Source organism: Populus alba, chromosome 7, assembly GCF_005239225.2.
Source record: "Populus alba chromosome 7, ASM523922v2, whole genome shotgun sequence".
Lineage (NCBI taxonomy): Eukaryota > Viridiplantae > Streptophyta > Magnoliopsida > Malpighiales > Salicaceae > Populus > Populus alba.
Window position 1 is genome coordinate 7,834,065 of NC_133290.1, and position 23,025 is coordinate 7,857,089.

A 23,025-nucleotide genomic window follows, 5' to 3' on the forward strand; every position below is an offset into this window, starting at 1 on the left:
TATAAATTCACTAAATATAAAGCACTAACTAGATATATAAAAAAAATATTAATTACAAAAAAAAAAAAGGTTTTGAAAGACTAACCAAAGTTATAAGCTTATAAAAGATAAATAATAAAGCATAAGTTTAATAACTTAGTGAGAAAATAACATTCAATATGAACCTACGAGGTAATGCAATAGTAAGAAATATATATATAATATATATATATATATATATATATATATATATATATATATATATATATATATATATAGGATTTGTTTTATGTTTTTATAAAAGAGTTTCACAAGCAGACCATAATAAAAAATATCATGAGATAAGGCTCGTTAAAAAATCAAAATACAATAAACATAACACTTTAGACTGTGGGATAACCAGTCACTATAGGTTGATGACTCTCTTGACTAACTAGGGTTCAGAATTACAATGTATATAAAAATTAACATTATCCTATCAGTATGGATATTTTGACTGGCATATCATAGGGCTATAATCAAACAAAACATAATCGTTTTTTAAAGGCTCAACTTATACAATCAATCAAATAAGAAGCTATTAATTCAAATGTACATATTATCTCATATCAAGGATTTAGTTTCAATAAGTGATCATGTTTTATCATAAACAACAGATAATAAACAGTACATAAATTACCAAAACGCATGATCAATTTCATATTAACAATTCAAATATCTATACTATTCATCTTGCATATGGAATATTATCCATTTACCTAACTCAAAAGTAGAAAAGACATAATAGTGAATATCGACAAAAACCCTATTGATGCCCAGCAGGTGAAATATCAAGAATATTTAAATACAAAAACAAAATACTAAGAAATAACTTGAAGCAAAAAAAATGAGATTATAACTTTAAAAATAGAGATCGAAATGTAATTATAAAAGCAAAACAGGTTTACCTAATTGATCCCAAACATATCCTAAACTGATTGAATCTAAAAGAATCATTCATCATTCACCATTAGGTCAATTAGTCGACCAAAACTTACCAACCGATCAAACAAAACCATTCAAACCAATCAATCGATTAAAACTAACCTACCGGTCAACCAAAGCCAAACAAGCCTCCCAGTTAACTGGTTCAGACAAACTAGTCGACCAGTTGAACGGGATTCTAGAATCTTAATCGACTAGTCTTCTTTAAAATGGTAGGTCTCAATTTCTCTAACTTAAAACTTAAAAACCCATAACAATTTAATTAACCCATCACACTTTAATCAATATAGGTTCAATTGGGCAAGATAAATTTCTCAAGAAGAATACATCAAAATTGATTGTAATTGAAGGAATTAAAGGACCAAAGATTGAAAATATCAAATTGAAAATATTTTGGAGGTCCCATTAAATGAGTTAGGGTTTAATTGAACAAATTTTATATCTCATAATTGATTTGGATCTCAATTAAAAAGAATTTTTAAAATCCAGTGAAACTTTTAAGAAAATTAAAAAAAATAAATAAAGGCTTCTTTTAAGTCTTACCCTTAATTAGGATGATTTAATTTCTTAATCTTGATCAAATTCCTTTTAGGAAAATCAAAACTTGCAAGGGGATTAACTTTAAAAAAGTGCTAAGCTTTAAGGACTATTATGGTAATTTAACATAACTAAGTGACATTGTTTCAAGGTCGAGTATATATCCATCACTCACTTTATCTTTGTCTTCTACTCCCAAGCTAGAAGCTAGAGAGACCAAAAGACTCCCCATCACTATAGAAACTTAGCCGTATTTGTGGCTCGAACTAGACCTTATTGTTGGATCATTCAAACTCTCACGGCCATTATCCCTATCATTGTTGATTCATCTAATTTAGGCATCTTTCATGTAATTTTATTGTTGACTTCTGTAAAATCCCAAAAAAAAAAAGACTAGAAAATAAAGTTATAAATGGTTATGAATTAAGAGGGATGAAATGAATAGATTTGTACAAACAATTATGATTATTAAAAGGTGGAAATAAAATACTAATAGGTTATCCAAAACAAAATTGAATAAAAAGGAAGAAGGGAGGCTAAATCTCTTAAACATAATAATGTGAGGGATTAAATAAATAAGAGAAATCAATCTTCTTTTAAGAGGAAGTCGATGGGATAAAAAAGAAGAAAAACATCCATCTTTTTCAACTTCTTCTAAACCTACCTCCACAAATCAACCATGCAAGTCACCTTTCATCCCTAAAAAAGAGAAACAATGAGGAAGGTGAGTTAGAAACCTTAAAAGAAATACAAGAGCTTGCCATAAAAAAAAAAAAAAAAAAAGAATAGAAGACTTTTTAGAGTAAGTTAAAAGAAGAACAAGAAAGGTGGAAGGGAAAGGAAGAAGAAAACAATGAGGGGGTGTCTAAGGGAGATAAAAACACAAGTTAGAAGGAATTACATGATTAGATGACATAGAAAGGGAATAACCTAGATATATAACATTATTGTCTAGAAATAATAAAGATTTGAGAGTGAAATTAAGGCCTCATTTATTCGGCCAAGAGGAAGAAAATGAAAAGAAGGGTTGTTTAATGTATGTTTATGCATATAATTGATGATTTAATCTTCTTTTTCCATCATTTTGATGATTTTTAGGAGCCAAGAAACTCACCACAATCTTAAGTTTTTTATTGGTTTTAAATATGCTTAGTTATGTTACTTGAGCTTTTAAATGTGTAGAACAAAATTAGATCATGTTAATATAGATAAGAATTTGATGACATTGGATTGAAAAACACAAAAAGAATGGTTGTTGAATTAAGGCCTATGTTTGGCTATGTTAAGGAAGTACAAAAGAAATATAATTCTTGATTAAAAATGATATATGTTTCGACCACTATTGGAAGAAAATAGAAGAGACATTGTATGTGTGTGTCTGTGTTGATAATTATGCATCGTAAGAATGAATAACTTTGACAAAAAATGATTATATTGAAACACAACTTAAAAGAAAAAGAATTTTATTTAGTGGTCAATAATTACACATGTTCAAGAATATATTAGAGATAAATTTAGATAAGTTACAAACTTTAATCTGATGATATATTAGTCATAGATTTTGTAGAGTGTATATTTATCTTACATATTGCACGCAAATTTTAAAATTGTATTAAGTGTTTGTAAGGATTATTTAATTTGATAATGGACACATCTATAAGACGAATGATGAAAGGAGAGATGTTTATTAACACAAATGAGTTAATAGAATGAATGAGATTGAGATGAGATGGAAACAATTTTTTGTCAACATTTGGGATTGGAATAGAATAAAGGGAAATTTTGCTAGATTTTATATAAATAAAAAAAAATTCCCTTGACTTCCAAATTAGATCTTGAAAAGTTTATTAAGACTAATGATATATTCCAACGTTGTTACAACCTCTCATAAATATTGTCATCGTTTGGTAATTTTTATTTTGCATTGTTTTTTTTTTTTCACTTTTGATCTTGTTGTTTTTATGGTTTTGTTTTTTATATCAATGAGTATCTCGATGACCCTTACAAGGAGAGCATCTTATTCTCTCTCTCGCATTAGGGCTTGTGGTCTTGACTTTATCCTATCCTTTTTATGATTTAATTTTGTTGCTTAGGCATCCAATGACTGGGTCTCATTTGAGTAGGTCATTTTCTCTACCTTATAAATAGCATTAGGTCTTTGATGAAAAAAAAAAAAAAAGAATGAAAAGAGAGAGAGAGAAAAAAAGATAAGAAATAAAGAGATCAACAACGAGAAAATAAGGAACAAAGTAAGATATTCAAAAAATTTAAGGGAGAAAAAATTAGATTAACAGGAGGGAGTGAAAGATAATTTGAAAATTTTAAAAAGATTTAGATTTTTTAAGTTTTAAGTTTCGGGTAAAGGAAAGAGGAAGGCGGCGTCACCATTACTAAGAATTTAAAGCCCTAACTTTGTCTAGTCGAGCCATGCCTTACCTGTTTTGGTATACCCCCCCTCTATTTGTTCTTTTTGCTTGTTATGCTTTTAAACATGCATCTCATGTTTGATATTTTTTTTAATAATTTATGCTACTTTCTAAAGATTTTTTTATGGTTCTATATGCATCCCTTATGTTTCCTTCCATGCAGATTTGATGGTTTTGATACATTCCATGTGATTGTGGCTTTTTTATTGAATGTTTATGGTATTTCTATGTAAGGAGCACTACTAGTGTTTTATGTCCATAAGTTTGAACTTGTAACAAAAATGACTTTCTGTTGAATGTTGTTGAACCTCTTATGTGACATTGATGGTGTTTTAAATCCATGTGCTTGAAACTATAAAATGCTTCCTTTTATATGTATGTTTTTGTTATTGTTGCCGTGTTTGGTTTGAAAATGACATGATTTCATGTATACTACTAGGTGGGTTATATGTTCTTTTAAAGTTAGAACTATGTATATCTTAGATAGATAAACATTTGGTTAACAATTTAATTATTCTCTTTGATGTAGTGTGAGCATGTTCTAAGATTTGGTGTTACTTTTTGATAATCTTGCCCTAAAAAGTTTGTTGTAATTTAATGAATGATCTTCTATTGATGTTTATATCATATTGGAATGCATGTAGAGCTCTCAATTTAGCTTTTATAAGTTAGTTGAGTCTAACCTAAATCAAAGTAGGTCTTCTAAAATAACTATCCATATCTAAGTACTTGTTATTTTGAAAATGTTGATGCATTTTTGGCCGAGAACCTTAGAATAGTTATTATCTTGCACTTGATATGTTCTTGGCCATCTACTTACTATTGCAGCATCAAACTTTTGTTCCAAATTGAGTTTGTCTGAAATAGTGGAGGTTCTTAAGTTGTTTGTTCATGATTTTCAACCTCAAAATCAACAAAACCTTTCACTCATGTATTTTTAGGCCTTAAAACACATGGTAAGGCCTATCAAGTTTTGGCCAACATTAAAAGGCCTAATGGGCCGACATTCTATATTTTTAAATAAAAATTCACTTTTATTGTATTCAAAATATCACTTCAAATTATTTTAATTATCCAAAATATCACTTCAACTATATAAGGTAAATGTACTTATTAAAAAGAAGCAGCTTTTCATTAGGCTTTCTAAAAATACTTTGTTTTTATTTCTAGGTATTCAAAGTATATGAACTTTACATGGTCCATGAATTTGGATTTTAAGAGGAGCAATAGTTTTTGTTTTGCTTTTAAGGTAATAAAATGATTCTTAAGATATTTAAGTCCAATATTTACTGAATAGTTGAGAGTATTGATTTCTAAAATAAACTTACAAAAAAATATATGACAAACAAAATAAAATAAAAATTATTCACTTGTTGTGTATCCTAGCCAAAGCAAGATAAGTAAATTTAAAAGGTGAATATCAAATGGCACACCTGAAGAAAATAAACCCAAGGTCATTGTCAAGATGTTTTCCAAATATGACCATAGTTAGATTCTAACTTAGGTAAATGAGATGAATTCATAAGCAGTGAATGATTTGATAGGACTAAGACACATAAGTTTCAAGTCATGAGATTGAGCTTATAGAAAGAAAATCAAAAAAATTATGATATCAAAATTCCAACAATCTAATATATAAGGATGAAAACAAACTAATTAACAAAAAGAATAATAATAATAATAAAAAAAAAAAGCCAACTCGAGCAAGGTTATTATGCTCCTTGAGCTAGATCATGTGAATGAAATAACCCAATTAAAGCATATTATATAAATTAAATAAATTAACTTATTATCAATTCAACAAAGTGATTTATTTTATATTTGAAAATCATGTTAAAGAACCATCTTAACCCAATAGCTTAAGATGTTAGGTGATGTCCTAAGATATAATTTATATTATTCTCTAACACACCCCTCAAGTGAAAGCTCTTTGGGTTTAAAATTTGCACATGCTCATATTACCTTATACTTAATTTTTATCATATAAATGGGAGATTGTGAGATTCGAACTCGTGACTGCTTGGTCATCAAGGTTCTGATACTATGTCAAAGAATCATTTCAACCCAATATTTTAAGTTGTTAAGTGAGGTCCTAGAATATAATTGAGATGGTTCTTTGATAGATCAAGCGTAATGTGTAAATAATGTATCATAAATTTTCAAATATTAAAAAAGTTATATGTCATATGACTAAACAATGATTAATTTTTTAATGTAATTATAATCTCTTTATCTATAAATGTTATGATTTTCACATTTGATTATATAAAATGTTTGCTCTGTCAAATTATATTTGTAATCAAGAAGATAATTATTGATTTTTCAAATAAGATTTGAAATTTTTTAAATTCTCAATTAAAAAAAATAAAAATAAAGATTTTACTTTTAAGAACTACATGGTAAGAGCATCAAAAAGATGGGTGGGGGAATAAAAAATAAAGACGCTAAAAAAGATAAAGTAAAAGTAATAATATAATTGTTATTAGCTAAAAATTACTTACGAGGTGATTTTTGTCTAAAAAATTATTAAGTTGGGAAAAAGTTAGTCAATTGCGTTTTCCACTTCTCTTTCAATGAATGAAAAAAAAAAAAATTAGGAAATAGTTTATTTAAACAAAAACTCTATCTTTCTTGGAAAATTAAAATAATACTTTATTATTAAACAGACCCAGAAATTTTCGTCATTCCAATGCCCAGCCATCCGCCCCTTTGTAAATTGTAACATCTAATTGGTAATTACAGCTTTGGCAGCGTGATTCATGTTTTCAAGGGCTAAGATGTTTAAGAATGTAATTATAATTAATTTTTAAAGTATTTTTTATGTTGGAATATATTAAAAAGATATATTTTTTTATTTTTTAAAAATTATTTTTAAAATTAGTGTATCAAAATAATCCAATATATATATATAAAATAATTTTTAATAAAAAAAAAATAAATTTTTAAAAAATACGGCTACAATTATATTTAAAAACGCCATGTAAGTATCACCACTACTCTCTAATTTTTTGTCGGATTTTGTGGACCTTGAAATCTCAAGTTACCAAAACACCTTCCATTCTCTTTCACAAATCACGTGGCAAATTGGTAATTCAAATCCTTCAAGATCAACTTATTTACCCCACCTGGAATCTCCTCAACATGGCCTCTACCTTCCAAACCCAACAGTTAAATTCGGATTGTGCCCTGCATGTTGTAGCAACTGTATATGTGACACGCGGCTCTGCAGTCCAGCTAATTTGTTTTTTTTTTTTTTTAATAATAATAATAATAATGTTTAAACAATATTCGTGTATTTTAAAAAAGAAAAAAAATCCACAATTCCACATTATAAAAACAATTTTTTTAAAAAAAAATAACTATTACCAATCCCTAAAAAACTAAATGTAAAATAATGAAATAAAAAAAATCATTGAACAAAATAAATCTAAAAAAAATAAAGTACTAGCAAACTTGGATAACATTGTAAAGACTCGCGAGTAAGATAATGAGAATGAGATAATCTAGTAGAAGACATAATAGGAAAGAAAAAAAAAAGCTTAATATTAAAAGAATTGAATTTTGAAGGAGAAAATCGATAAGGATAATAAAAATCGACTTAGGTCACTCGACCAAACCTCCTACGTGAATCATAAGACGAGGATAACTTAATTAAAAGTAAATCAAAGAAAATAAAAAAATTTATTTTTCAAAACGAACAACTTCGAATGATGTAATCATGAAAAAAACAATGTTAACCTTTATTAACTTTTCAAACTCATGACCCTTGCCAATAATTAAACTAGAAGTACCTCATCTGAAAAACTTGGCTCGGCTCGATAGATTGACCTGTGACCCGGGGTTTAGGCTAAGTTGAATTTCAAAAGAAATTTAGGAAGAATTAATCCTGTGTGAAATGGTAAAAGAACCTGGGCTGATTCATGTCTGATTACCCAAAGGCAACTCTAGTCAAAATCAAGTCAAAATTGTTGACTATTTTCCACTTTTTTCAAAATAATGTCATTTTTGTTTTTATCAAATCAAAAAATTTGGTTGACTTAAGTTAACTCGAATCAGCCAGCTCAACCCGTGACTTGATATTTGTTTCAAAATCTAAAAACTATGAGAAAAAATATGGAGACTAGATCCTAATAAATCAAATGTTAAATGATAAAAATAAAAAAAATTAATCATATATATATATATATAATAACAATTAAGAGAATATAAACCTTATTTGAAAAACAAGACGATAGGATAACTTTTAAAATTTTAAATTGAGGGTAAAATAAAAAAATTAAATTAAATTAATAAAAGAATTCAAAATAAAAAAATGAAAATAAATAGAATGAGAATTAAATTTTTTTAAAAAATAAAAATAAAAATTATGGATTTAAAGATGAAATTAAAAATAAATTAAATTTTAATAGTTTTTCAATCCTAAATTTTTTTATTTTAAATTAAGAGTTTTTTTTAAAAAAAATTAATTTTAACTTAATTTATTTTTAATAGGGGTATTTTCGACTCTAAATTTCAAATATAAAATGACTTGCCTAGCTCTCTGCCCAATGCACATTGTCTTGGTACGTACCTCTCAAAAGACTGTTACTCCATAACCACTACCACCATCTCCTCTACCAAAACCAAAACATATCCGAGACCTAGAAAGACGCCTAGATAGAGATAGGCAAAACAGAGGTCATCTTGGAAAACCCAGAAACATTTTTTTTTTTAGCGAAGGAAAAAAAGCTTAAACGGTGCCATGTTTTTGTAGTAGCTAATAACCTTATTTTTTGTGTGATCTTTGTTTCTTTTGTTTGGTTCCAAGGAAGCTAGTAATCAATACCATGAAACCCCTCGAACACTGATCTAAGTACTGTAAATTATCTCACTCTCTCGCTTGCAAAAAGTGTTTCACTTTTCCTTGTGGCTCCAAATCAAGAACACCAAAACGCAACCAAAGGGCAGGCTTGATCTAGAGCGTGTAGAGAGACAACAGCAACAGCATGGGTTGTTGTTACTCAAGAATAGAGAGAGAAGAGATGGTGTCAAGATGCAAAGCAAGGAAGAGATACATGAAACAACTTGTCAAAGCAAGACAATCTCTTTCTGCTTCACATGCAATGTACATCCGTTCACTTCGCAGTACTGGATCAGCCCTTCTACAGTTCTCCAACACTGAAACCGACCTCCACCTCCACCACCACCACCACCATCACCGCCGCCTCCCACCCATCCATCCCTCCCCTCCACCACTACCACCCACCCCACTACCACCTCCCCCACCTCCCATGAGCCCAGGCTCAGACACATGGACAACCACAACCACCGCAACCGCTGCCTCCCCGCTTCCGCCCCCTCCTCCACCGCCTCCACCAGTGGCGGCGTCGAGTTGGGATTTCTGGGACCCCTTTGTCCCTCCTCCGCAGAGGTCAATGGAGGAGGAGGAGGAGGAGTGGGAGGAGGTGACCACCACCACCACTGCATCGGAGATGGTAGCGGTGGTTCCACCTTCGGTGGTTAGTGGGTTTTCGAAAGAGACTGCTAGTGGAAGTGGGAGTGAGCTTGCTATGGTGGTTTCAAGAAATAGTAAAGATTTGGTGGAGATCATTAAAGAAGTCGATGAATATTTTCTTAAAGCTGCTGATGCTGGTGGTCAACTTTCTTGTGTTTTGGAAGTTTCAAGCCCTAACTTGTCAGCAAGTCAAAGCAAAGGAGGTTAGTTAGTCTTTGATCTTGTGGTTTTATACATTTGTTTTATTATAGTCCCATTTTCTTGTTTTGACTTTGTTTGGTTAATGAGGAAACTAGGGAATCAAAAATGGGTTCTTTATCTTTTATTCAGATGTTTGATTTGTTTCGTTTTCTTGGGTCATGTTCATTTTGTTTGTTGATGTTGCAGGTAAAGGTTATAATTATGGATGCCGTTTGGCCAGTCCATCATTGTGGACATGGGGTTCAAGTCCAAAGCTTAATGGGTTTGGAAAGATTAGTGAGGAAATGGTTGTTAGTCATGGAGGAAGCGGGGGCGCAGCTCATGTTAGTCATTGTTCAACGGTGGAGAGATTGTATGCCTGGGAGAAGAAGCTCTTCCTGGAGGTCAAGGTATGGCCTTGATGGACCATATTTTGTTTGTAGACATGTTTTGTTGTTTACATATTGGATTATCTCTAATTTTACTTGATGGGTCAAAAGGAGTAAAAAAGGGAGTCATAGGCTGTCCTGTCTCTATCTATCTATCTAATTAAAGATGATATTCTTATGTTATTTTTAAGTACTTTTTTTTCCCTTTTTTTAATTTTAATCGAGAGATTATGCTTGTGCTGTAGAATGCTGAGAGTTTGAAAATTGAGCATGAGAAGAAGTTGGCATTGCTGAGGAAGCTAGAGGTGAAGAGGGTTGAGTATGTAAAGACCGAGAAGACCAAGAAAGAAGTGGAGAAGTTGCAGTCCCAAATGATGGTCGCCACTCAGGCCATCGAGTCCATTTCCACGGAAATCATCAAATTAAGGGAGACAGAGCTTTTCCCTCAACTCCTTGAGCTTGTAAAAGGGTCGGTCTTTTTTGTTTTTTCAATAGTACTTTTCGTAGGGCCCATGACCTAGCTATATTTCATTTAAGAGCTGAAGCCAGTAACAAGTAACCCCTTAGTTTTCACGTGACCCATGTCGCATCATTTTCCTTTCCTAGAGAGCGTCCAAACGGCTACTGGGTTTTAGGGCCAAAGCTTTTGGCACCTTGAATTCTCATAATTATTACAAGCACAACATGGAAAATTGACCTTGGCCCGCACTTGCATTTGAATCTGGCTCTGTTGTGGTCATAGCTTAGTATTGTTGCAGCAAGGAACATTAAATGCTGACCCCTAGTCTTGTTTTAAGCCTTACAATATTCGAAGGGTAGATTAAACGTAAAGAACTGGAAGATAATAATAAAAATGCGCAGGGAAGTCAACTCTGGATTTTTTTGGTGGTGGATAATTTTTGCTCGTATATATACAGTGCATAATTTTGCTTTTGTCTGCTTTTATTGGCTTGTTTTGTCTCTCTTGCTTGCATTTGTTTCGAAGTGATAGGAATCTAGCTGTGCCAAGGGCTATGAGACCTCAGTTTAGCTTGTGAATCTCTCTTTGCATCCATTGGTGTTTTGTCGTCTCACTGTGTTGCCAAGGTAGAATCTCAAGGCACAGTGTGCTAGTGAGGCATTGGTAGATGTGGGCTGGAGTCAATAGTGTGTAATATAGCTTTACTGTGGCGGACTCTGGTAGATGTGGGCTCGAGTCAATAGTGTGTAATTATAACTTTACTGTTGCGGACTCTGGTGGCAGGTTGAATTAATTGAAATTTGGCAGTCTTTTTCACTGTGTTGTATCCTGGCCATCTCGCAAAATTATTTCCATTTGGAAATCAGAATTTTACCATTATCAAATATAGTGCAAGCAATCCAAGTAAAATAGCGATGAACAATTTCAGTTTTGAAAACATTAGAGGGTACGAGCCTAAATCTGATAAATATCCTGCCAAATTATTCTTTACACATTATTAGACATGCAGGCAGACATGGCTTATGAGATAAAGTATAAGATTTGTGATGATGCTCGTGCTTAAATAAAACCTACATTTGCTTTGCAGGTCAATGTGCATGTGGAGAAGCATGTACGAGTTGCACCAGGTCCAAACACACATTGTTCAGCAGCTCAAATATCTCAACACAATCCCATCTACTGAGCCGACATCTGAGATTCATAGGCAGTCGACTCTCCAGCTTGAGCTTGAGGTCCACCAATGGCACCAATCATTCTGCAATGTAGTCAAGGCACAGCGGGATTACATTCAGTCCCTCACAGGCTGGCTGCGACTAAGCCTTTTCCAGTTCAGCAAAAACCCAATTTCAAGAACCAGCCAGGAATCAAGAATTTATTCCCTTTGTGAAGAATGGCACCATGCAGTTGATCGGATTCCTGACAAAGTGGCTTCTGAAGGAATCAAGAGCTTCTTAGCGGTAATTCATGCTATTGTAGTTCAACAAGCAGAAGAGCATAAGCAAAAGAAGAAGTCAGAATCTGCGTTCAAGGAGTTTGAGAAGAAGGCTGCTGAGCTTAGATCCTTGGAGAGCAAGTATGGTCCATACTCGATGCTTGAAACTCCTAGCACTACAAGGAAAAAAGACCCAGTTATGGAGAAACGAGCAAAGGTTGAGATCTCACGGGCAAAGGCAGAGGAAGAAAAGAGTAAGCATGAAAAGTCAATTAGCATAACCAGGTCAATGACAATGAACAATCTCCAGATGGGATTCCCACATGTTTTTCAGGCAATGGTAGGTTTTTCGAGTGTGTGCATGAATGCCTTTGAATCGCTATACAACCAAGCCAAAAATGCAGACCAAGAGCATGATGTGAAGCTGCTGCTACCCTGAGAAAAGAACTGTATTTAGGATATTAGTGTTCTGTATATAGATAGGAATCCTTTTGAGTAGATGCGGAATGTGACTGAAGCCTGGAAAAGTAAACCACCTGTAGATGGAAAAATTATCCAGGTCCAGATAACGCATGGAGGGCAGCATGTGTTTGAAAGGTTATGGAGGTTTTCCATTAGGGTTTCGCTCTAGTGTTGTTAGTCTATAATATTAAAGTGTGTGAGTGGTGTTGTAATGTCTTTTGATCTGATTTAAAAGTACAAAACTAATAAATTTTGTTGAGTTTTTGAAAGGTGACTTGTTTCTTGAATGTGAAATTCATATATAGTTTCGGCTATGATTTCTGTCCCAAGTTCAACAGCACGCTTGTCCTGAAGAAAAATGCCATGAAGTGGCCATTTTCTAGATGAATCAAAATAAACGCCGTTTTGTTCATACTGTGGTTGGAAAGTGAATGAAAAAAATTAATTTTTTTTATTTTAAATTAATATATTTTTATATTTTCAAATTATTTTAATATGCATATTACAAATAATTTTTAACAAATAAAAAAAATATTATTTTAATATATTTTAAAATAAAAATTACTTTTTAAAAAAATTGTTATCACATCCTCAAATAATTTTTTAGAGTCTTGGATCATGCAACTTATAATTTGAATTTTTAAATGATGTTTTTTTAACTTTTTTAAAAAAATATTAAATTAATATTTTTTTTATTTTTTTTATAATTTTAATATTTTAATATATTTTGAAGTTAATAATATTTTTAAAAAACATTTTACATTATAATATCAATCATATAATAGTATATTTAGCAAAATGGTGCATAGAGTTACCAAATCGTGCACCATTGCCAATCCAAGCATTAATCTAGTAACTTCATGAAATTTTTAAATTTTATCTATCAATAAGCTAGAAAAAGCAACATTATTGTTTGCTTAGAAAATTCCAAAAGTTTTTTTTTTATAGTGTTAAAATTTGATAATAATTAAAGATGGAGAAGATCTTCAAATAAAGCTCAAAAATTAATGTTTAGGGTTTATAATATTTTTTTAGTTTATTTGTAATTTATTTTCCTATTAAGTTTAAAACTCTCTTATTATTTTTATTTTATTTTATTTATGATGTTTTTTCTATTTTGATGAGGATTTTTATTGTTTTTTTCTTTACTTTCAGGTGTTTCTTGTTGATTTAAGTAAGTTTTTAGGTTTATTTAAAGAGTTTTAAACCTTTTATAAAGATAGATTACTTAAAGAAAAAATAATAAATAATAAAATTTTAAATTAGAATTTTGTTTGATAATTCTATTAAATGAATTTTATGTTCATTTGCTTGATGTTTTTTTATATTATTTTTATTTGCACCACTAACTACCAATGCAAATTCAAATACATTGATTTTTAAGTTGGAGTTATGATCTTCAAGCTTTGTAAGCATAGATGAGAATTTAGGGATATAGAGAGAGCTCTACAAGGCAGTGATGTTATTGTTCCTTGCAATAATATTTCTTTTTTTTTTTTTAATTTTCTAGTTTTATCTTTCAAGTTTTGAGCAATTGAGCAAAACAAAATTGAGTAGAAGAATCCCTTTTTCTCACAAATGTTTTTGTTTGCTGGCCAGGAAAAAAAAAAAACTCTTGACTTTTTTATATTTCAAAACTTATACAAGTCGGTCAAAATAATATGTTTTCTCAAAACCATGTTTTATTTTCCTTTTTAATGATAAAAGTGTTAGTTTATATACTTTATAGTTAATCAAGTGATTATATGTGACACTGATCTTATTCATATAAAAATATATTTATTATTAATAGAACTATTTTTTATCTTTAATATTTATTTATATTTGATTAATAAGTCTAGGGTAAAGATGAAGCTATTGGGAAGAAAATTATTTGCAAAACAAATTATAAAGTGATTATAATTATGGTAATTTGTAGTGCATAAAAGTATTAGCAAACAACTAAAACAAAAGGAGAATTCACTATAGTCCTTCTCATATTTTACTGTTCACAGCTACATTGTTTGTAATGACTATTTTGTCATTCCTATAAAAAAACTACATGTTTTTGGATTAAGGTTATTTTGGTATTTTCATGAAATGCATTAGTCATTATTGATTTGTTTGGGTGGTATTTGTGTCTATTCAATGTTTTGTGAATAGTAAAATAACCAAAATGCCCTCCAAAAGTTAAAAAAAAATAGTGGTCTTAGGTACGAGTATTTAGGTATTTTTTATTTCTTATACATGGTAAAATTACACATGTACCATTGGATGTAAGACATTTAATTCATTGAGTTGGGGGTATATGGATCGTTTATATTAGGTTTTGTTATAAATTGTAAATTTGGTTGAGGATAGTAACATAATTTTCCTTTTAAATAATGATTTTTAATTGAGAAATTGTTGGCATATGCAGAGCAATCACCAACGTATTGGAATCACCACACACTTTGGGCAGTACTTGGGGTGGTCAAAAAATCTCTTTTGCCATCTTTGTCGATTCTTCTCCATCTCCTCTTCTATTATAGGCGGCATGTGTATTTCAAATGTGGCTGGTGTATTGTCAGTGACTATTTTTCCCCCCTTCATTTCTTCCTCCTACTCTGGTAAATACACTATGGTCTTTATTGTTATTTTTTTTTCTCAAATTCAAACCTTTTAGTTTTGATTGGTGGTTTTTAGTCATTTCCTTTTTGTTGAAGTTTTATTTCTTTTCAATTTAACCATTGGTTTTTTATTTGTATATATAAGGTATTTCAATTCGGTCTTTTTACTTTTAATTTCTTATTATTTTCCTTTTTCCTTTTATTAAAGTTTTTATGCATTTCAATTTTATCCTTCAAATCAAATTTACGATTTTTTTTCAATAATAATAATGATTTCAATTTGGTCATTTTTCTTTTTATTTCTTATTGTTTTTCTTAGCCCATTTGTCTAAGTTTTTATGGTTTTGAGTTATAAAACAAGTAATTGTTTTATACACAAAGTAGTAGTTTAAAAACACTTTGGCATCAATAGAAACAAAATAGAAGGTGTCATATAGACTCCTAGAGCCATGCTGTCAAAAGTTATCATTCAATATCTCATATGTAGTCTTATTAATAAATTTTGATAGAGCCCTTTTTATAAAGTAGGAGTTTGTAGTCATAGTTCAACAAGGAAGGTGATAAGTTTGTGTAGCTCATTATGGACTTAACCATATTCAACAGGGTACAATTTTTTCTTTCAAAAACTCCATTATGTTATGGTGTTTTAGGAGGTGTCCATTATGAAAGAATCTCATTCACTTAGATAATCTTAAAAATCATGGTTGAAGTATTTATCATCTCAATTTGATCAAAGTATCTTAATATTCTTTCCAATTTATATTTCAACTGCATTCAAGAATTTTTTAAATCTTTCAAATGATTTAGACTTTCATCAAATACACATGACTATATCAAATATGATCATCAATGATGAAACATTTATATTTATCTGTGACATGAATCATTCTAGGTCTACATTTATTATATCTAATAATTCATTAAATATTTTACTTTTTCAAGTAAAGGATATTTTAGTCATCTTACCCAATAAATAAACTTTACAAGTTTCATGTTATTCATAGTCAAAAGGATCAAATATTCTTTATGTATTGATATGATATATTTTACAATACCATAAATAACATGGAAATTGATTATCGAATATATTATTCTTGCTATTTAAATTGAACTTGAGCATTTCAAGATCAAGTATACACAAATTATTTGTATAAATATTAGATCCATAATAAATATCATTATTATAGAGGGAAAAATATTTGCCCTTAATAATAAATTTAAATTCATTCATAAATGAATATGATATTTCTAGAAAATGCTAGAATAAAATAACAATGATCAAATTCTAGTATCACCCTATTTGGCAAAGTTAATGCAACAACCCTTCTTACTTCATTTCCAACTCGTAAGTCCACTTTACCTTTAGTCAATCATAAACATGCATGAAGCAAAAGCTTCAATAAGCTTTTTAGCCTTCATGATTATAAGATAGTCTTTGAAAGCTTTCATGATACCCAAAGTAGGATTTTATGCTTAAATTGCAAGACCAAGTTAATACTTAACTTATAATCCATAACAAAGCTCAATTTTTTTAATTTTTAAAATAGCTAGTCATCCTTAATACATGGGTGTAAATTAAGGAATCCTCTATCATCTTGCAGCGGAACAATTCCTTAGAAGTCTCATACCTTTTAGTGCATCAAACAACTCTTTAACATGTATAATTATTATATAAGTATCCATATTCTCATGTTTTGTTTGAAGTTCAAGTGACATGTTGGCCAACCTCACATATATAACTTACTCATTATCATTAATATGATGTTAATATTCAACATTAACTTCATTACTAGTGTCCTCATCAAAGACAAAAGGAATTAGATTTTGAAAAACATATAATTTTCTTTCTTGTTTACAAACATTTCTCATATTTTGGTACCAATCCAAGAAGTTTGGTTAAGTCAGTTTATTACCATCAATTATTCTATATATATGTATATTTATTTTTACTTATGGTAATCTATCAACCTATTCATATAAAGTTAGCCAATATTGGTTTCATACATAAATATTTATAATTAGATTTAGATAAGATCTTTAATTATAATTTGATCTCCCATTATTTTCCTGAAAATTAATAGCCCTCACTAATAATTTGAGAAATTTTGTTTAGATCTCCTGATAGGCTAGAATATCATTTAGTTTATATGACCCTAAATAACTCAACAGATCAAAATAAATTAAATTAGGTAAATAATATACTTTATCAATTGCATCTTTATTTGACTTCTAAATTAGTTAGGTGACAACTCTTTGTTTAAATATATTTCACCTAACTATTACCTCTAATTTTATATGACAAAAAATAACTCACCTAATCACTTAAGTTAGTTAAGTAGGACCCAATATATAGCATTAAACATATTCAATTAACGTTAACTTTGAATAGCTCAACAAGTTATCCATAAATAGAATTCTGGTTTTATACATATAAACTGAAAAGACAACAAATCATGTTCTCAAAATATACTTAATATAGTAATGAGGGATTTATTATTTTAATTAAGTCTTATTCCATGGCATTAATGATATATTACATACACTTTTAGTTATAAACATACACTTCTAGCATGTCATTCTAATTAGATAATTATGGACATATCTAAAATAATGCTCTCTAGTTATCGAAGAAAATTAGGTGGTCAGAACCTAGATAGCTATTGCAAATCTTCATAAGTCCTTTACGAGCACCATGGTTGTAACCTTTTTTGTCATTCTTTCTTTGTCTTGGATTACAAAATATATTTTCCTATATAAATTCCTATATTTATAAATTACAAATACATAATTGTATAAGAAATATTGAGTTACATTCGAGAGGAATTAGATAAGAAAATAATTTAACAACCTCTAAAGAAAAATAGAGTAAAAACAGGATACATAAACCCTATTTAATATTACAACAATTCAACCATTAATAATACAATCACATTGGTATTTAAATGTCCATAACCATCCATCATGTATAATAACATATTAATATGCATAAATAAATAAATAAATAAATATATTGTATGCTTTGGTTCTAACTATTGGTTTTATATGCAATTTTAAAGTAATATTTCTAACACTTGAAAATATTAAATCAAATCCAGTTTGATAATTTTTTCAAATATAATAAAGTTTACTTAATATAAATCCAATTTCATGTTAGGATGTCAGTGGTGCCAGGAGAACCTAGTGTTGTTGGTGCGAGGCAATAAACCATGGTTATTGTCTTCGTTGTTAGGGCGTGCGATGGCTATGCATGAGCATAGCCAGGCACAAGAACAACATTAACATAGTTATTGGTGGTTATGCAACCATCCAAACCTTTTTTTAGTTTCATATTCTAGCCAAATTTGGCCGGAACTATAGCTGGATTGTTTTTAGGAAATAATTTTGTAGACAAATTTAATTCGTAATTAGCATTAATAGTAATTAAAACGTGTAATAAAAAACCCTAATTATCTAACAATGGCTCTAATACTACTATTGAGTTTCCTAAAACACAATTACACATTAAAAATAATAAATTTAAAATTTTGTTGGGAGTCCTTAGGATATCATTCGACAAATCTAAAGTTGTTTAAGGTTTACATAGAGATTACCTAAAGATCAAATGTTACTTTTGATTTTGAATAATTGCTTTAAGGCTTGGTTGTTGTAGAATCACAAGTCCTCCAAGTATCCGACCACTAATAGTAGTCCACACGAACTACTAGTGAGAAACCTCTTAATCCCTTTTAAGAGAATTTGATTGCCATGCCTTTGAGTTTTAGCCTTTTTTTTTTTTTTTTTTTGTATATTGATAAAAAGAGAAATTATTAAGGCTTTACCTCTTAAGTTTTATTGTAGAAAATGACATTTTAGCTTTCAAATAGATATATTATCCTTTAACATTCACATGACATGTCTTGGGATAGGATTAAAATTAAAAAAAAATCTTTAAATGAACTTGGCATTATATTTATCTAATCATGGATGAGAATAAAATGACATAAGTTATTTTTAATTAAACATCTCTTGATTTTAAGATAACAATGAGACAAAGAAAAACATGCTTTATTAAAAATAAAATATAGTTCCAAAACATATAAAAAATAAATCCTAGAAAAGTAAAACTTTAATGACCTTGTTTACCATGATCAATAAAAAAATAGGTCAACAACGCAAAACTTATTCCATTTTTATACCCACTTTCTTTGTTAAAATTTTCGACTTGGTAATACTTATCAAATGCCTCTTACATCATCCTTACCAATCACTTATTGGTGATAATAGGATATGTACCATTATTCTTCTCAAATGCCACAAAACCTCTAATTTTCAACTTTCAAACTTGATACCTGAAATTCTTGAAGTTATTAATTGAATGACACCAAATCCTATCATAATATTTATATTTAACATTTGAATCATACCACCTTGGGTATGGTGTTTGTATGAGATTTGTTGAGACTAGGGTGATGTTTCAAGTATTCGAAAGGTGTTGGTAATTTTTTTGGGGGAAAAGATTTTTTGATCTTGGATAATGGAACTAAGAAACTGGATATGCCACAAAACTCGATGATATTTAAGGTGATCATATAAAAATTTAAAGGGATAAATTATAGTCAAGAATCTTAATTTGAGGGGTATTTTCTAGTATGTTATTTGGTATAGTGCCGAATTTCATTGTTGAATTTCCAATCCTTTATATTATGGTCACCATATATATGAAATGAGTTAATGAATTGTCAATCAAGTACTCAAAGTACAAAAAATTAAAGGTATTGATGAAAATAAAGGTAAGTTCATTCTATAATAGAGAAGGGTGAATTTGCACCACCATTCCACATCACCTAAAAGCAAATTCCTCAATTGACTTGTTATTTATTTTCTCTATATTTTGAAGGTCAATCTTACTTGGAGCCATTTTCATATTGAACTTATACAAGTATATGAATGCTTCAATCAGATCTCTTTATTTCTTAACCTTACTTGCATTCAAGCTTATATATCAAGTCAAGACAGCACAACTTAGACTTCCATGAAAGAAATGGATAAGAAGCTTGTTATTTTTAACCACCTTTATCATTTTACTGAACTAAATCCTCAAATAAGTCTTGAGGTACTTAATACTTGTGTACTTAGTGAATTAGGACATCTTGAATTTCCACATAATGAATACATTTGGTACTAGGCACATTTCAGATGCCTTCATGGAAACATATAAATCTATGCCCTCAATTGTCCTTAAGCGTTCTTCGATTTTTGAAAGCTTTTCATCATCTGAATCTTATGTAGGTTCTTCATTCAAGACTTGTTTTGTAGTAGACTCTAGAGTGGAGGCAAATCTTGTTTGTTGATAAGGTGGCCACACTAAAAGAGAATGAGGAGCTTTTGAGAATTGAGAATCAAGCGTCAATCCTAGGAATTCATGGTTAAGTGGTCTAGTGTGGACTATATCTTCTTGTTGGAAACCTATGTTATATGCAAATAAAAACCTAAGGCTACATTCAGAAATTCAAGAGTGAAGGGGATGTATTGCAGGGTGTCCATTGCTGTAGTGTTTTCTCTGTTGCAGGTCTCATCACTAGATAACTTGTTCTAAAACCTATGTCCAAAGAAACTGGTGAGCTTTACTATCTCACTTTACATTAGTTCAATCTCTTTTTGACGAGTTTTCTTATAAAAAGCTTTTTCTTATTGGAAAATATGCATGCCTACAAAGCATGATAAATGATATTAGAAAAAATATATATGTGCCTACAAGGCATGATAATGATATTAGTAAAATAGTTAAGCCTTTTCGGATGGAAATGAAATAAATTAAAGATGATATCTTTGGACATGATTAATACAAGATTAAGCCAAGAGGCAATTAAAACATATAAAGAAAAAAGATACATGAATGGATAATAGAAAGTTTTATTTTTTAAAATAGGGTGGCCATAATAACAAGAGTTTACATTATAATAATAGTCTATTCATAAAGACTGTGAAATTGCTAATAAGGAAAATAATGATTAATGTGGAAAAACAAAAATATTTCATTAGATCTCATAATACTAAAGTTGTCATTGTGATGGATATACTGTTTTATAATAATTATTCATTAAATTATCATGTGTTACAAGTCCATTGCAACATTCGCGACATTGTACATATAGCATTTATATAGTTTTGTTACGTGGGGACATGTAAATAATATTTTGTGATATGTAAAATTATTTGATGCATCTATTTATGTATATGTTATGTAAATTCAAGGCAAGTAAGGATAATACCATGGATGGTGATTATTAATCATAATATTATATATGTATATATCCTTGGAATTAAGTTGATTGGTTTACTCAAAATAACTAATAATAAATGGATTGAAATAATAAAATCAAATGGTGGTATGTTTGAGGCTACTGTAAACATTGTTGGTATAAATATAAAATATAAATTTTTGTTCTCTCTCTCTCTCTCTTCATCTCCTCGTTTTTTTCTCTGTGTTTGTCTTTGTTTTTTTTTTCCCTTGATTTTCTCTCTCTCTCTCTCTTTTTTTTTTTTTTTATTATTGTACAACTATACATTTTTTTTTCTACGCTTGTCCTTTCCTCTCTTTTCTTCCTTCTTTGCGTGCTCCTAATTATAGTGATTAAAAAAACTTTAAATTTTAAAATATTTTAAAATTTCTTTAATTTAGATTTAAGTTTTAAATAAATTTATTTTTGAATTTGAATTTAAATATTTTTTTATTTTTAGGTTTAAGTTTTAAATTTTTAATAACACTCCTAATCCACCAAACTCTATTTTAGTCCCTTTTTTGTCCTTTTGATTTCACTCACTAATATTTTTTTTAATATTGTTTTTAGAAAATATGTTAGAAAAAAGGGTAAAAATTAGTTATGAAACTTCTAATAAAAAAAAACAATTTTGTTAAAACCAAAAAGAGAAGCACGAACAAGAAAAGTGAGTTTTGATTAAAAAGATATATTTTTGTCCATAATTAAAATCATTAAAAATTTTTTATAAATACTTTTTCAATTTCCATTAGTTTCTACTAAAATAACTTGTTGCTAATAAACAAATTATTGTTTTTTATTAAAGAAACATGAATACTAAAAGGGAATTATGCTACAAATACTTTTTCCTGAAAAATTAAATCATTATTTTTCTTGTAAATATTTATTTTAATTACTATAAAATAAAATAAAAATAAAAATTGAAAAGGAGATGGGCAAAGTGTTTAATATTATCGAGCCTACACTCATGGCACTTCTAGAAAACAATTACTTGCTACACTAAAAGATTTGAGAGGAAATTACATACTTGCATTGTTAACATTAACAGTGAATCTCTCTCTCTCCTTTTTTATTTTATTTTAAATTTGCTTTTATAATTTGTTTTGATGTATTTTTATAAATTTATTATAATTTCTAATAAACATCTCGATACTTAATTAGTACTTAATTTTATGAGAATTTATTTTTATTATTATATAATTAAGTAATTTTTAAAAAAAAATAATTATTAAACTAATTAGAATCCGTGATCCAAGTCACAAGTTAAGTGAGTTAAGCTATGAAATTTTGATCAATCCAATATATCACCGTCTTAATATTAAAAATAAAAATATCATCTTGATTTTTTTTTAAAAACTAAATTATATTTTTAATAGTTATCTAGGTAGTTTTTGAATCCACTAAGTCGGTCATGTCACTTTAAAACAAAAAATAAAAATTTTAAAATAGTTATTAAATTAAGAGAAATTCATAATTCGAGTTTCAAGTTTATTAAGTTAAGATGCAAGACCTCAGTCAATCTATCTTGGAATTTTTTTAAAGACAAACCACAATTTACTTGTTTTTTATATTATTTTTGGAGTCGTGAAATTAATCATATTATATTAAAACAATTCTCACAAAATATAATTTAAAATCTAAATTAAATAAAAAATCAAATAATTTTTTTTAAATTGACTGTTACATTAAATTTAATAATAATATTAAAAAAAGTCTTTACTACCTGTTATTTTTACTTTCAATAAAATTTGTTCTGATATGCAGCGTAACGCCACCCAGTAAATTAGTTTATTTTCCAAAAGAGAAGAAACATTTCCTGAATAGCGATTCCTTT

The 23,025-nt window shown here is 29.1% G+C and overlaps 1 protein-coding gene across 1 annotated transcript; it reads left to right on the plus strand.

Annotated features, from left to right (window-relative positions):
• The first annotated feature begins 8,492 nt into the window (after window positions 1-8,492).
• Window positions 8,493-12,630, plus strand: LOC118030532 (protein ALTERED PHOSPHATE STARVATION RESPONSE 1). Its single transcript, XM_035034667.2, has 4 exons — window positions 8,493-9,623; window positions 9,808-10,010; window positions 10,235-10,458; window positions 11,537-12,630. The coding sequence occupies exons 1-4, from the start codon at window positions 8,912-8,914 to the stop codon at window positions 12,318-12,320; spliced, it is 1,923 nt and encodes a 640-aa protein (XP_034890558.1). The 5' UTR covers window positions 8,493-8,911; the 3' UTR covers window positions 12,321-12,630.
• Window positions 12,631-23,025: the final 10,395 nt, after the last annotated feature.

What these genes read in the sequence shown, in the direction of transcription:
- LOC118030532 (XM_035034667.2), top strand. Translation starts at nt 8,912, where the DNA reads ATGGGTTGTTGTTACTCAAGAATAGAGAGAGAAGAGATGGTGTCAAGA. An exon ending in AGCAAGTCAAAGCAAAGGAG is followed by an intron (nt 9,624 to 9,807) that starts GTTAGTTAGTCT and finishes TTGATGTTGCAG; the next exon opens with GTAAAGGTTATAATTATGGA. An exon ending in AGCTCTTCCTGGAGGTCAAG is followed by an intron (nt 10,011 to 10,234) that starts GTATGGCCTTGA and finishes CTTGTGCTGTAG; the next exon opens with AATGCTGAGAGTTTGAAAAT.